Here is a 16,910-nt window from a genome sequence, read left to right as displayed (position 1 = left end):
TGTTTGGAGATGGTCAAAGTAAGAAGGGAGGATGTCGAAAACACAGGTGCTATTAAAGGTTATTTTAGTTCACTAAAACTAATGAAAAAACAAAAATTCAAAAATCAATTTCGTTAATGAAATAAAATAAAAACGAAGATGCTTTTAAAAAAAAGAAAACTAACTGACACTACATTTTATGTTTCCAAAACGCACTAAAATAAAACTAACTATAATTATAGCAAACATGTCCTTCGTTTTAGTCTTTGGTAACTCATTTCATGCATGAACCTTTGGGGATGATTTTTGGTGTTTTTTAAATATTGCGCACAATACTACACATTAAAAAAATAAAATACAAATAAAACTAATACTGAAACTAACTAAACTAAAACTAAGCATTTATTAAAGAACTAAAACTAATAAAAAAAAACAACAACTAACAGACCCACCGTGAAAACTAAAAAAAAAAAAAAAAAAACTCAAAACAAAATAAAAACTAAAATGAAAAATTCCCAAACTATAATAACCCGACTGCCATATTCCAAATAAATTGGTTGATATACTGTAGCATTTTTATAAATATGCAAAAGCACAAAAAAAATACTTGTGCAATTTTATAGGACTAAACACAAATTCAATTCATAACATGATGTGGCCCTTGCGCACTTCTGATTTTCTGTATGTGGCCCTCAAATGGAAAACTTTGGACACCCCTGTTATAGACTGTAAAAAAAAAAAACTGGCAGCGATAATTTAACAGGCATGAAGAGCCTGCTTGACAGGAGACGACTTCACCATTAAACCATAGCGCCATCTAGTGGTAGCACATGGCGTTACATGTATTATTTAGCATGATGCACAGCATTTGATTGGATCCATTTTCTCGCCTTTATTGAGCCAAGGCAGAAAAAATAGAACAATCTCCTGGCACACATCTTAAAAAAAAAAAAAACGTCTCAAAAAGCAGATTCTGTATAGTTAAATAATGATTGATTCCTTCTGCCAAAAATAGATAACATTTTGTTCTGTCTGTCACTGCATGTGGCTGGCATAGATATATGAACAAAGATACATTATTAGTCGTCAATAAAGAATCTTTTTTTTAAGTGAAGATGGATAATTTCACGCAGCACACCTGATTATCTCTCCCGGCGCACTAATTAATCAGCATGCCACAGTGGTTTGGGATTCAGCAGCTACATTGGATTACTTGACTGAAACTAATTGTTTGATCTGTGCTCTTTTTCTTTTTTTTTTTTTTTGCAATTAATCATAAAAACACTTGAAAAAATCCGCCCGTGTGCTTTTTATTCTCTTTCACAGATATGAATGAGTGTTTGGAAGGGAATCACGACTGCGCGCCCGGATACGAGTGCGTCAATACTGAAGGCTCGTTCAGGTGCGACCTCAAAGCTCGCTGCCCTGTTGGATTTGAACGGGACGCGCAAGGCAATTGTATAGGTAGGAGGCGTTTTTCTTAATTGACCATCCGGTTGAGCCTTGTGGACTCAAATGTAATTTTGTTGACGCTGACTGATTCTAAAAAAAAAAAAAAGTCAAAGATAGAAAATTACAATTTGCTTCCTTTCTTTCTTGCTCGCAATAAATTGTGCTCTATATTGAAGTTTTTTTTTTAAGTTTGAAGTTTATTGAACATATGCATATATACATATATAATTATATAAACACATAAACAAACAAAGAAAGTTAAAAGTAAAAAATTAAAGAAACATCCAATAAATATCGATGTATATGTTCAAGGGAGTAGGAAGAAGTTGAAAACTTATCCAGTCCTACCCCTTATTCTTCATATCCTATCACTTATTTATAATAAATTACATTTTAATAAAAGAAAATATAATCCTACTCGTATAAAAAAAATAAAAAATAAATAGAAAAATAAAAAATACACAATAGTAACACACATATATACAAATTTCATTACACTCATATCAATACATCAAAGAAAAATAAGTAAACGAATAAATAATTTCTACAATCTTCTTAACTCATATCTGATTTAAATAATAATGTTGAACTTTACTTTTAAACGTTTTTTTAAATTCAACAAGTGAATTACATCTTTTCAGGTCAGTTCCCAAGTTATTCCACAAATTAACTCCTTTAACGGAGACACACCTTTGCTTAAACCTGTTGAGTGACCATCGATGTTCAATCATTTCCGAGATATTCTGAATGTCATACGCAAACATTTATTAAATGCTTTACTTTAATGCATGTTATGTTTATTGCTCACACACAACCTTTGCTGCCGTCCATAATTATCCGCTTTCAAGCTAAAGGATAATCTGTGGTCAAAATGAATAGTGCGATTAATCTGCGTTAATGCATGATTAATGCGATCACTTTTTTGTGAGTAATCAATTAAAACTTTAACTTTGACAGCACTACTTTTAATGTGCATTGTCGTTTAAAAAAAAAAAAAAAAAAAGTCCCGACAGGTTCTAGTTTGCCCCAAAGACTGCATGAGTAGCCCAAGAAGAATTAAACAAAGGAAAAGAAAAAAAAAAAGTCCCCGCAGGTTCGAGTCATCCCCAAGGACAGCATGAGAAGCACAGTGATGGGACACTGTGATTTACTAAGAAGAATTAAACAGAGGAAAAATGTTCACATGTATTCATTTTTTGTGAGTAATCAATGAATTAACGCTTTAACTGTGACAGCACTACTTTTAACGTGCATTGTCCTAAAAAAAAATAAAAAATTAAAAAAGTCCCCGCAGGTTCTAGTTAGCCCCAAAGACTGCATGAGTAGCCCAAGAAGAATTAAACAAAGGGAAAATGTTCACATTTATTTATTTATTTATTTATTTAAACTTAACATGATATACTGTTATGTTTACTGTTGACTAAATATTCCATTTTGTTTAAAAAAAATAGCTTGCACTCAAGGGAACATTTATATTATTATTATTATTATTATTTATTTTTTTTTTTTTTTACTTACGCAATTTTTTTTTTTTTTTTTAAAGAAGTCATTTCAATACCTTGATACTGCGATATTTTTGTTCAAGGTTTTCATCCCGCCAGAATCTAATGTCAACCCGTGCCTAATTGTGATTGATCTGCGAGTAGTAAACGATCGAAACATATAAAGAATGTTGCTTATTCCAAGAATAACTCATCAAACAACTTCCTCAAAACTATGTTGAATGACTATTAGCGAAAGGAAAGTTTGAAAGCCAGATGAGTCTCGTCATGCTCGCCGTTTGCCGGCAGGTGACTCCCATGCAAACCCTCGACGACGGCGCGGCGCGGCGCGGCGCGGCGTGTCACGCAGGTGAACGAGTTGCAGGCTGCAGGGACGAGAGGGCTTAAATGAAATGCCACACAGGCAGGAGATCAGAGAGGCTGCAGTTGGGGGGCTGCAGGGGGTGGCGGATAAAAGGCAATCCTGTGTCCTACCCGAGTACAAACTGATGCTGTGGAATTAGCCCCCAGGGGCAGGAACTGGGGCAAGTCCAGGCAACCGACGCCACTGTAAAAGAAGTTGAAAAAATGCTCTGAAATATGGAAGAAAATTCCTCCAACTGTGCGATGCGTTTGCCGCGATATCTGGATTGCGCTTCAAGTGATGTCTTGCCGCTTGACCTCTGCGGCCCGCGTCGGCTCATGCGCCAATAATCGCTTTGTGTCTTTCTGCACTAGACGCAGACGAGTGTCGAACCGAGACGTGTGGTTCGGGCTTCAGCTGCATTAACACAGTGGGGTCCTACGTGTGCCAGAGAAAGATGATATGCAGCCGCGGCTATCACGCCAGTCCGGACGGAAACGGTTGCATTGGTAAGATTTGATGCTCAGACACTACTTTACATATCCAGAAGGATTTAACATAATTAAAAAAAAAAAAAAAAAAGACTATCAAGTAATTACCAACTTGATACGTCAAGGGAAATTTGTTTCCCTATTAACTCATTCACTCCCAAAAACGTATTTATATGTTTTTTAGGTTTTTGTATGCTGAAGTTTTTGTATGAAGGCTTTGATGCAGTTTCTGACCTGAAGCGGTTGCTTAAAGCGATGGTACTTATTACAATAAATAAAAATAAAAATAAAAAACACGGCCAGCAGGTGGCAGCAAAGTATAAGAGATCAGCGAGGTCCATGTTGCAACAAGCTCTTTTTCCCAGTATTTTCAACAGGTTTGTGAATAATGATGAAACTTAACTAATTCTAATGCTAATTGTTACAAAACATAAAAACAGGTACAAAATATACGGTACTTTTTTTTTTTTTTTCCCTGATGAAAGAAGAGACACTTTTTTTTTTTTTTTTTTGGTAGGTTCCATGTTTTGATAGCAATAGAACATGAAAATGGCTGGCAGTCAAAGTGTTAATAGGGCATGCACTCTGAGAATAATGAGTTACAATTAAAAGAAAAATTGACATGCAAGGAGATACATACCTGACGGTCCCAAAGCGCAGACACAAATAAGATTTGAACTATTTATTCACATAAAATCGAGAGGCACACTTCTCGGTTTGGCTTAAATAGACAGTGAATTGATCGGATTGGCTGTGGCTAGACATGTGGGTAACAGGAGTGACATGGAATTATCTGATTGGCTGTTGACCCAGTAAAGAGATGAAAGATTCTTGACATCACATAGCGTCTTATCAGTTGAAACCGGATGATGGTTACATCAGTTCAAAACAGACACTTGACCTCACGGTCATGACCCAAACATGACCCAAACATGACCCTTGCATGACCCAAACTTAACCCTGGCATGACCCAGTCATGACAAGTAGAAATTTCGCGAACGTGGTGATGACGAGGGCAGAGATATGTGCAGCTGCACTCACACCACATCACACCACTAAAACAAAGCATCAATTTTCGCAATTAAATCTGAACCACATATTAGAAGCATATCAAGAAGCTGAATAGACACCATAATTAGTGCACAGGTGTCCCTTAGACTGCCCACGATAAAAGGCCACCCTGAAAGGTGCAGTTTTGTTGGATTTTTTGTGTTTTCTGGGGACTCAGAAACCCAGTCAGGACTGACCCCAGTTCTCCCCCCACAATAAAAACAAAACTGCACCTTTCAGAGTGGCCTTTTATTGTGGGCATGTCTAAGGCACACCTGTGCACTAATCATGGTGTCGAAACAGCATCTTGATCTGGCACACCTCTGAGGGGGGATGGATTATTTCGGCAAAGGAGAAGTGCTCACTATCACAGATTTAGATTTATTGTAGAGCTGTCAAACGATTACATTTTTTAATCAGATTAATCACATCTTAAAATTTAGATTAATCGTGATTAATCGCTTATTTAAAACATCTTTTTTATCAACATTTTTTGCCCGCCAAATTTAAAATGCACCTCTTATGTGTTAATTTTTTCGGCATTTAATGTTAAGAAGACGTCTCATCCTCCTCTTCTTCTAATCAGTTACATTACTTGCATAATTTAAAGTGGGAAAAAATGACCCATATAGTTTGACATGAACAAAAATATTCTGTACGCAAACATTTATTAAATGCTTCACTTTAATGCATGTCATGTTTATTGTTCAAACACAACCTGTGCTACCGTTAACGTAGCCATCCGCTGTCAAGCTAAAGGATCATCTGCAGTCAAAATTAATAGTGCGATTAATTTGCTTTTATACATGATTAATGCGATAATTTTTTTGTGATTAATTAATTAGTTAACGCTTTAACTTTGACAGCGCTAATTTATTGTGAACAATATTTGAGAGAAATGTGGATTGTCATGTCTGGGGTCACGCCAGGGTTCAGTTTGAGTTCATGACCTGTTAAGTTGGGTTCATGACCGTGAGGTCAAGTGTCTGTTTTGTACTGATGCAACCATCATCTGCTTTCAACTGGAAAGATGTTATGTGATGTCTGGACCTATGTGATGTCAACCTTGAATCCTTTACTTAGTGACAACCAATCAGATCGATTCACTGTCTGTAGTAGCGTTGTGAGAAGTGTTTGTGTTTGCCGGATTATTGCTTTCTGTCCCTCTGTGCAACTCTCTTTGTTTCTCGTCTAGTCAAGTGTGTTCTACGCCTCTCGATGTGAATAAATCGTTAAAACCTTATTTGTGTCTTTGGGATCCAACCTTCAGCACAGGACATGGATCAAGTTTTAGATCTTTGAGTTCATCTCATAAAAAATAGGAGCAAAAAAAAAAAAAAGTGTTGCCTTTATATTTTTGTTGCGTATGTATGCAGCTTCTGTTCTTCTCAAATAGCTTTTTAATGGCGAAGTCCCTTTCTTAAACCCTTGCGTGTCTTGCAGACGTGGACGAGTGTCAGAGCGGCGCCCACCGATGCGGAGAGGGCCAGCTGTGCCACAACCTTGCTGGGTCCTATCGCTGCGAATGTCACACCGGTTATCAGTACGACTCCTTCAGACGCACGTGCGTCGGTACGTTGCCATCGGGGTTTTTTCCCACACGTTCGCAAACGTCCGTTGTAGATCGCGCGCTGCGATCGAGCCGTCCGGTCGTGTCACGTGAGCTTCTTCTTCTTCTTCTTCTTCTTCTCAGATGTAAACGAGTGCTGGCACTACCCGGGCCGTCTGTGTGCGCAGGCCTGCGAGAACACTCCGGGATCCTATCGGTGCTCGTGCACCACCGGCTTCCGTTTATCCGGCGATGGCAATAACTGTGACGGTAGGGGTGTGCTAAAAAAAAATCGATACGGCAAGATATCGTTGCGGGCCTCATTACGATACACGTATCGATACGCGGGCGTCAGAATCGATATTGCTCGTTAACTTTAAATTAACGTTTGCATTTGCAGCTTGCGTTGTACCTAAAAAATAAAAAGCAGCAGCGTCTTTGAAGTTAATTGACTTCAATTAATGCTAAAAATAGCTCACCAGTGATTGGACACTGTGTCTTGCACAGAAAAATGAAAGCAGAGGAAGAATATCAACATTTATTTACCGTATTTTCACGACTATAAGGCGCACCTAAAAGCCTTCAATTTTTTCAAAAGCTGACCATGCGCCTTATAATCCGGTGCGCCTTATATATGGATCGATATTGAGCCGCAACAGGTCTCGCTGTCAAGACGCTATCGGTGACCCTGCGCGATCGGTGACGCGCATGCGCAGAAGATCCCGCCATCTTGGATCGCTAGCTAATACTAATACTTTAGCTCAGAGAAAATAATAAAACAGCTGTTTATTCATTTTGGGAGTGAATTGAGTTGTCAGAAAGCTGCTTTGTAATCTATTCATAAAGTTTGACTGGCCTATCTGACTGTTTTGTTGACATTCCCTTTAGCGCAGCACCATCTAATGGATTCATAACGTAACCTCAGCCTCTACTGTAGCGCCTGGAAAAAGTTTTAAAATATGTCATTCATTGAAGGTGCGCCTTGTGCGGAAAATACGGTACTTATAAACTTAACATGGCACGTGTCTTAATGTACCAATTTTCATATATTTTCTTTTAAAAAAACGAAAATAAAATGTGTTCCATGAAAAAAAAATGCTGTTTTTATTTCCCCAAATATTTCAAATAAGCACATTTTAGAGCTGCAATTTCAATACTTTGATATTTTTGCTCATATCGGCTCATGCCTATTAATAAATTTTCCCGGTGTGTCTGTGAAAACTGCTCCCTGCTCTGCAGTGCGTACACATTTAGACCAGGCATGCCGCTTGGTGGTAAACCACAAGAGCTGCTAACAAAAATATTTTTGTCAGTCAGCATAATAAATATACATATGACTGTTATTATAAAATGCAAGTAAATGAATGTAAAATATCGGGATACGTATCGCCTTGGAGATCATGTATTGGGCTACATATGTATCGCGATACGTATCGTATCGTGACATCCGTATCGCGATACGTATCGTATTGTGACACCCGTATCGCGATACGTATCGTATTGTGACACCCGTATCGCGATACGTATCGTGACATCCGTATCGCGATACGTATCTTATCGTGACACCCGTATCGCGATACGTATCGCATTGTGCGGTTGGCGGCAATACCCAGCCCTATGTGTATTAATGGCTGCTAAACTAAGGCGTGTGTGCATGTTGGTGCATGTCAGCGTCATATTTTTTTTTTTTTTTGTGGGTTTAAGGTGTGCAAGCATGTGTGTGTGTGTGGGGGGGGGGGGGGGGGGGGCGGGGGCGGGGGGGGGGGGGGGGTGTTGGGGCTGGACGGTTCATATTCATACTTTTGAGTCCAGCGAACAGTCCATTATTGCCAATATTGTTCGAGTTGACTGCATCAGGTTATGTGCCTTCGAGCAGAGGAACATAATTGGCCTAATAGCAACACGACTTCTTTACGTTTGGATAAAAAACACTGACAGGGCTTTGATCAGACGGATTGCGACAGTAATGAGCTCCAACCTTTCATCTCCAGATGTGAACGAGTGTTTGTCGAGCCCGTGCGGTCAGGAGTGCGCCAACATTTACGGCTCCTACCAGTGCTACTGCAGACAGGGCTACTTCCTGCGGGAGGATGGACACGCCTGTAAAGGTGCCCGGCTCGTCTTCATAAATCGCATATTTCATACCAAGCCAGTGTAAGATAATAATCATGATTTATCTCCCCCCCCTATTTGCCAGATATCGATGAGTGTTCCCAAAGCATCGGCCATCTGTGCACTTATAAATGCGTGAACGTTCCGGGCAGTTACCAGTGCACGTGTCCGGAATCTGGATACACCGTGTCACCGAATGGACGCTCGTGCAGAGGTTAAATACATCAGTAAATATTACTTGGATTTGATCTCATCTTGGTCATTTGACTTCTTCACATCAACTTTGTCTTATAGATATTGATGAGTGCGCCACGGGGGCGCATAACTGCTCTCTAGCCGAAACCTGCTACAACATCCAGGGAGGCTTCCGCTGCCTTTCTCTCAGCTGCCCGCCAAACTACCGCAAAGTGTCCGACACGTGAGTATCCTAAAGGGCGACATTCGCACAGACCAGCTATAAAGATACACTGGGGAACTATTTAAAAAGAAAAAAAAATCTGTTGAATTAGATTTTTATGCTGAATAAAGATCTCCTGAAATGAGCTTTGCAGCAATGACCCCAAACAATCCCCTGGACGCCCTGATACTGTATCAAAAGTAGGGATGCACGATAATATCGGTGGCCGATAATTATTGGCAATTATCGACCAATTTGATTTCAAACAGATAAAACCAGATAATAGAAAAATCGGGCGATAATTATCGCCGATTATCGACCAATTTGACATCATACAGATGAACCAGATAATAAAGAAAGTTGCCGATAATTATCGGCGATTATTGACCAATTTGATTTCAAACAGATAAACCAGATAATAGAGAAATCGGCCGATAATTATCGCCGATTATCGACCAATTTGACATCATACAGATGAACCAGATAATAAAGAAATTTGCCGATAATTATCGGCGATTATTGACCAATTTGACATCATACAGATAAATCAGATAATAAAGAAATTTGCCGATAATTATCGGCGATTATTGACCAATTTGATTTCAAACAGATAAACCAGATAATAGAGAAATCAGCCGATAATTATCGGCGATTATCGACCAATTTGACATCATACAGATGAACCAGATAATAAAGAAATTTGCCGATAATTATAGGCGATTATTGACCAATTTGACATCATACAGATAAACCAGATAATAAAGAAATTTGCCGATAATTATCGGCGATTATTGACCAATTTGATTTCAAACCGAAAAACCAGATAATAGAGAAATTGGCCGATAATTATCGGCGATTATTGACCAATTTGATTTCAAACAGATAAACCAGATAATAGAGAAATCGGCCGCTAATTATCGGCGATTATCAACCAATTTGACATCATACAGATAAACCAGATAATAAAGAAATTTGCCGAAAATTTTCGGCAATTATCGACCAATTTGACATTATACAGATAAACCAGATAATAAAAAAATTTGCCGATAATTATCGGCGATTATCAACCAATTTGACATCATACAGATAAACCAGATAATAAAGAAATTTGCCGATAATTATCGGCGATTATTGACCAATTTGATTTCAAACAGATAAACCAGATAATAGAGAAATCGGACGATAATTATCGGCAATTATCAACCAAATTGACATCATACAGATAAACCAGATAATAAAGAAATTTGCCGAAAATTATCGGCAATTATCGACCAATTTGACATTATACAGATAAACCAGATCCTAAAGAAATTTGCCAAAAGTTGTCTGCAATTATCGTAGTGACGTGTAAATCTGACCTGCTGAAACATTCCGTTTGAGCTAATTTGATACAAACGCCCATAGGAAAGGGAAACATGGGTCGTTTATCTCACAGCTTTGGGGACTTTTCAGTCTCTGGTAAGGCATATTTATGATCAAAACCCCCAAAACGTGAACATTTAATTTCACTGAACCTTTAAAACTAAAATTAGCATGCTGATTCCAAAATTGCAGTCAGGATTTTATTAGCACATCAAGTTTTTTGCTGTGGTGTTAGAACTGCAGTTCAAATGTAAGCAACCAAAATATTAGACATGTGCAGTGCAGTTCCATACTACAGCAAAGTACAATCACAATAAGCACTTTGCTAAAGTAATACTTCCCTGACGGTGTCAAAAAATTGACCTTTATTACCTTTGTAATCAGTATTTGTTACAGCACTGTAAAGTTCTGGGTGGGAACTTCCACTGGTTCTTGTATCTTAATGCTCACGATATTATACTAACAAACAGTAATAACCAGACGGCGGCATTTTCTCACTTGAACTGTTTACTGGATGCCAGAAAGATCGAGTACACGGCTGCGGAGCCCTCTTCTATTAGTATGCGGAAGGGGAACTGATCTATTCAGAATCGCCCCTGCACTTATACTGTCTAGGCCGCCCGCCCACATGTGAGAATGTGTGGCCTGATGGCCTTTAACTGGTTTTTACTGGATACGTATGTCAGAATGCAGACAGATAGAAAGGCGCCAAGCAAGGACAAATAACAGCGACACAACGGCCTAGCTCAAGTCATCTATCTAGTCATGAAGAGCCCGAATCTAAAAGCACTGTACTTTATATTAACTCATTTACTCCCAATAACGTATAAATACGTTTTTTTTATGTTCTAAGTGTCCTAAAGACGTATTTATACGTTTTTTTGTTGTTGTTTTTTATGCTAGAGCATACAGAAGGCTTTGATGCAGCCTCTCAACTGCAAAGAACGGTTGCAGAAATGGTAGTTATTACACAAACGGCCAGCAGGTGGCAGCAGAGCAAAGGAGATCAACCAGGGCCATGTCGAAAAAAAGCTCAATTACTTACAATTTTTGAATAGATTTGTGAAAACTGATGAAACTTAGCAAAAAACTTAACAAACAAAGAAACAAACAAACGAGGGCCGTAAATTATCCACGACGTTTGGACTCTGTTGTCATTGATTTGTAGGCGCTGCGAGCGTATCAGCTGTCCCAACTACCTGGAGTGCCAAAACTCCCCTCTGAGAATCACCTACTACTACCTCAGCTTCCAGTCCAACATCGTCATCCCCGCTCAGATCTTCCGCATCGGCCCGTCGCCCGCCTACTCCGGCGACAACGTCGTCGTCAGCATCACGGAGGGGAACCGGCAAAACTACTTCAGCACCCGCAAGCTGAACGCCTACACGGGCGCCGTGTACTTAAACAGACAGGTGGAGGGCCCGAGGGACTTCCTGATTAATGTGGAGATGAAGCTTTGGAGACAGGGGACCTTCACCACCTTCCACGCCAAGATTTACGTCTTCATCACAGCCAACTCACTGTAACAGATTCTCTGCAGGCCAACATGGACCTTAAGTGTACTTTGTATCCATTTTTTTTTATTTTTTTTTTTAAAAAGGACATTTCATCACTGGACATCACTCAGAAAGATTTTGTTACCTAATACAAAGTACTATTTCCTACTGTTACAACATTTAGCCACCTCATCAAGACTGTTCAACACCCATTAACACTAAAATAATATCTTTAAATCCAAAGATTTGCATAATGCCGCCACTGTGGACCTTTTTTAAATTGGTTTAATTGTCTAATCCAGAAGGTGTCCAAACTACGGCCCGGGGGCCATTTGCGGCCCGCCATACATTTTTTTTGCCGGCCCGCGGCAAATACTAAAAATTATTTTTCAATGCTGTTTAAAAAAAAAAAAAAAAAAAAAAAAAAAAAAAGAGATGGTGGATTAAACATTTCTAGCTACGCAAAGACACAAATTTGCAGCTAATAATTCAGTTTCAGAAATAAAAAATAGTTTACAACACTTGTTGGTTAGTGTCAAGGTTCAATTTGTGAAAACGTCACATAAGTGTGGTCGGTTGACGACCGATTGTTCTTGTTGTGGTTCAGAACGTCAAGTTGGGATTCAGCTGCTGCTCAGTGGAGAGGCGTAACTATTATAGTGGCACACAGGGGTCGCTATTTGCCAAGTGACTGTTAGCAGTTTTCAATAAGTAACTGTACATTATATCAATTATTTATAATTGCTTCATTGATTTTTACCATGTTTAACTCATTCACTGCCATTGACGGAAAAAGACGTCAAATGATGCATTATTTGCTGGTCTGGCATTGAATGTGTTAATAAATAACTAAAAATAAAAAAAAAATCACATTGGCCCTTGCAGCTTTCTATTTTTCTGTATGTGGCCCTCAGAGGAAAAAGTTTGGACACCCCTGGTCTAAATCAATTTAAAATATCTTTCTTTAATCGAATATCTGTACATACTGTAGCTAGCATCAACTTATCAAATCCAGTAATTCTTTGATAAAAATTAGGTGTAGCGTGTCATGTTTTGGTTCTGTTTGGGGTAGGTTTTGCTTTGTCTTTGTTGGGTTTTGAGTTTGTCATGTTTATGTTCTGCTTTTCTTGTCTTCCCTAGTCTCGTTAAGCCTTGCCATGTCCACCTGTGTTTGCCTGCCCTTCCTCATGTGTCAACCAATCAGCTCCCCCTTCCACTTGTGTCTTGCCCAGCTGTGTCTCGTCGTGTGTAATTAGTGTGTGTACTTAGTCATCGGTTTTCGTTTCAGTTCTTGTCGGTTCATTTTTCCTGTTTCCCTACGTTCTTGCTTGCCATAGTTAAGTCTACTCTTGTATAGTTTTTCCTGTCGGTATTTTGTTATTCTTTGTCACCAAGCCTGTTTGCCACTTTAGTTTTTTGTTTGATTAAATTGACTCCTTTTGAGCACCTCTGCCTCCCTGACTCGTTCCACCTCCTGCACTTGGGTCCACCACCACGCTTCCGAGCCCTGACAGAATGAACCGACCACGAAAGGACCCAGCAGGGAGCCGGTGCCGACCGGCACGACGTCGGCCAGCTCCCAGACGCCATCAGCCTGTTGACCAACCCCGTTCCCTCTGTGTAGGTTCAGCTTTCTTTTCTGGTTCTTGTGTCTCCGTGTCCTCCTCACCCGTTAAAGCATATTTACCCAGTTCACCTCCTTGTGATTCCCTGTACAGTTATTTAAGTGATTCTGATTTTGAGCTCACAGACACCGAGTTAAACTATTCTGATTTGGGCACCAGTCTTTGTTCACCTAGTAGTTCCCCCAGTGCACTTCCTTATGACACAATTTTGTCACCCCACGTTTTTGTTGACCACGTTCCCGAGTTTGATTTTTATTCTGACTTAGAGGATGAATGTGAAGTGAGTGAGCACACCAAGTTTGGTTTGAGTGCGAGTGAAAGCTTTTATAGTTTTTTGTTTGCACGTTCCCCGTCAAGTCTAGTAGAACCTGTTTCCGCATCACCTTGTTCCTCGTTGTCCCAGGCACCCCGGTCAAAGTCACTTACACCCCTTCCTAGTCTTGTTTCGTCTGTTGATGCACCCCTTAACTTAGTCCCTGGTGTGTCTCGAGTTCCCCGGTCCCTTGGTCAACAGGCTGGTGTGACTACAGCCCCAGCTTCCCGCAGACAGAGGAGGAGGCAGAGGCGACCCAAGCCGCAGCCTGTGCCGCTGCCGCCGCAGCCCCTGGCCGCTTCGCCTGTGCCGCTGCCGCCGCAGCCCCTGGCCGCTTCGCCTGTGCCGCTGCCGCCGCAGCCCCTGGCCGCTTCGCCTGGGCCGCCACCTCCTGTTCCTCGTCCGGCGGCGCATGGATTGCGGCCGCCACCTCCTGTTCCTCGTCCGGCGGCGCATGGAATGCGGCCGCCACCTCCTGTTCCTCGTCCGGCGGCGCATGGATTGCGGCCGCCGCCTCCTGTTCCTCGTCCGGCGGCGCATGGATTGCGGCCGCCGCCTCCTGTTCCTCGTCAGGCGGCGCATGGAATGCGGCCGCCGCCTCCTGTTCCTCGTCCGGCGGCGCATGGATTGCGGCCGCCGCCTCCTGTTCCTCGTCAGGCGGCGCATGGAATGCGGCCGCCGCCTCCTGTTCCTCGTCCGGCGGCGCATGGATTGCGGCCGCCGCCTCCTGTTCCTCGTCCGGCGGCGCATGGATTGCGGCCGCCGCCTCCTGTTCCTCGTCCGGCGGCGCATGGATTGCGGCCGCCGCCTCCTGTTCCTCGTCCGGCGGCGCATGGATTGCGGCCGCCGCCTCCTGCTCCTCGACCGGCGGCGCCTGGCCAGCGGCCGCCTTCGCTTGCACCAGTTCCGGCGGCGCCCGGCCAGCGGCCGCCTTCGCCTGCACCAGTTCTGGCGGCGCCCGGCCAGCGGCCGCCTTCGCCTGCACCAGTTCCGGCGGCGCCCGGCCAGCGGCCGCCATCGCCTGCACCAGTTCCGGCGGCGCCCGGCCAGCGGCCGCCATCGCCTGTACCAGTTCCGGCGGCGCCCGGCCAGCGGCCGCCATCGCCTCCGCATGCACCAGTTCCGGCGGCGCCCGGCCAGCGGCCGCCTCCGCCAGCGTCAACCCTGGCGGCGCACGACTTGAGGCAGTCGCCTCCAGCTCCTCGTCTGGCGGCGAACACCCCGCCGCCACCTCTGCTCCTCGTCGGGCGTCGAGGACGCCCTCCTGACCGGCCCCGCCGGGCCCTCCTCGTCGGGCGTCGAGGACGCCCTCCTGACCGGCCCCGCCGGGCCCTCCTCGTCGGGCGTCGAGGACGCCCTCCTGACCGGCCCCGCCGGGCCCTCCTCGTCGGGCGTCGAGGACGCCCTCCTGACCGGCCCCGCCGGGTCCTCCTCGTCGGGCGTCGAGGACGCCCTCCTGACCGGCCCCGCCGGGTCCTCCTCGTCGGGCGTCAAGGACGCCCTCCTGACCGGCCCCGCCGGGCCCTCCTCGTCGGGCGTCAAGGACGCCCTCCTGACCGGCCCCGCCGGGCCCTCCTCGTCGGGCGTCAAGGACGCCCTCCTGACCGGCCCCGCCGGGCCCTCCTCGTCGGGCGTCAAGGACACCCTCCTGACCGGCCCCGCCGGGTCCTCCTCGTCGGGCGTCGAGGACGCCCTCCTGACCGGCCCCGCCGGGCCCTCCTCGTCGGGCGTCGAGGACGCCCTCCTGACCGGCCCCGCCGGGCCCTCCTCGTCGGGCGTCGAGGACGCCCTCCTGACCGGCCCCGCCGGGCCCTCCTCGTCGGGCGTCGAGGACGCCCTCCTGACCGGCCCCGCCGGGCCCTCCTCGTCGGGCGTCGGGGACGCCCTCCTGACCGGCCCCGCCGGGCCCTCCTCGTCGGGCGTCAGGGACGCCCTCCTGACCGGCCCCGCCGGGTCCTTCTCGTCTGGCGTCCGGGACGCCCACCAGACTGGCCCCTCTGGGCACTCTTCGTTTGGCGTCCGGGACGTCCACCAGACTGGCCCCGCTGGGCACTCCTCGTTTGGCGTCCGGGACGCCCACCTGACTGGCCCCGCTGGGCACTCCTCGTTTGGCGTCCGGGACGCCCACCTGACTGGCCCCGCTGGGCACTCCTCGTTTGGCGTCCGGGACGTCCACCAGACTGGCCCCGCTGGGCACTCCTCGTCTGGCGTCCGGGACGCCCACCTGACTGGCCCTCTGGGCACTCCTCGTCTGGCCACCTCTAGGCTTTTGGCATTTTGTTTGGTTTTTTTTGGACTGCCCTCGATAGTGGGCCACGCACCCTCCCGCCTGTTTTTGTTGTTTATGGACCTTATGGGACATCTGGGAGCTGTCCCTTGAAGGGGGGGTACTGTCATGTTTTGGTTCTGTTTGGGGTAGGTTTTGCTTTGTCTTTGTTGGGTTTTGAGTTTGTCATGTTTATGTTCTGCTTTTCTTGTCTTCCCTAGTCTCGTTAAGCCTTGCCATGTCCACCTGTGTTTGCCTGCCCTTCCTCATGTGTCAACCAATCAGCTCCCCCTTCCACTTGTGTCTTGCCCAGCTGTGTCTCGTCGTGTGTAATTAGTGTGTGTACTTAGTCATCGGTTTTCGTTTCAGTTCTTGTCGGTTCATTTTTCCTGTTTCCCTACGTTCTTGCTTGCCATAGTTAAGTCTACTCTTGTATAGTTTTTCCTGTCGGTATTTTGTTATTCTTTGTCACCAAGCCTGTTTGCCACTTTAGTTTTTTGTTTGATTAAATTGACTCCTTTTGAGCACCTCTGCCTCCCTGACTCGTTCCACCTCCTGCACTTGGGTCCACCACCACGCTTCCGAGCCCTGACATAGCGTAAGAAACATTTCAGTGCATTCATGCTGCACTCCCGTCTATAATTTGCTTTTGAAGTATTTTTCTAAATTGCATCTACATAATGATTATTATTATTTTTTTGGTATCCCTATATTATGTATTCTGTTGTATGTATAAGAATGGATGTATTATAATTTTATACTAAATACATAATACATGGCAAGTATTAAAGTAAACACCAATGTAGATGATTGAGTTCTGAAATGTATTTTAGGTGTTAGTGGAGTATGGCAGACATATTTTATAATTTTAATTCATATTATACTACATCTGTCCTACCATTGCCTCTCGCGCTTATTCACATCAACTCTTTGACCGCCAAAAACGTTTAATAACGTTTAATAAAATCACGAT

The 16,910-nt window shown here is 43.9% G+C and overlaps 1 protein-coding gene and 1 long non-coding RNA gene across 2 annotated transcripts in view; one reads left to right on the top strand and one right to left on the bottom strand.

Annotated features, from left to right (window-relative positions):
* fbln2 (fibulin 2) overlaps positions 1–13,176 on the top strand; it is a 45,034-nt gene extending 31,858 nt beyond the window's left edge. Inside the window, exons 10-17 of the mRNA XM_077512073.1 lie at positions 1,306–1,443; positions 3,651–3,785; positions 6,261–6,389; positions 6,511–6,636; positions 8,358–8,474; positions 8,564–8,692; positions 8,773–8,896; positions 11,406–13,176. Coding sequence (XP_077368199.1) covers positions 1,306–1,443; positions 3,651–3,785; positions 6,261–6,389; positions 6,511–6,636; positions 8,358–8,474; positions 8,564–8,692; positions 8,773–8,896; positions 11,406–11,763 — 1,256 coding nt within the window. The 3' untranslated portion in view covers positions 11,764–13,176. The remainder of the gene's footprint in view (positions 1–1,305; positions 1,444–3,650; positions 3,786–6,260; positions 6,390–6,510; positions 6,637–8,357; positions 8,475–8,563; positions 8,693–8,772; positions 8,897–11,405) is intronic.
* The window catches only part of LOC144013349 (uncharacterized), a 35,091-nt gene that overhangs the window by 4,847 nt on the left and 13,334 nt on the right, over positions 1–16,910 (bottom strand). The window lies entirely within an intron of this gene.

This window comes from Festucalex cinctus, chromosome 2 (assembly GCF_051991245.1).
Source record: "Festucalex cinctus isolate MCC-2025b chromosome 2, RoL_Fcin_1.0, whole genome shotgun sequence".
NCBI lineage: Eukaryota > Metazoa > Chordata > Actinopteri > Syngnathiformes > Syngnathidae > Festucalex > Festucalex cinctus.
This window is presented reverse-complemented; position numbering and strand designations above follow the sequence as displayed.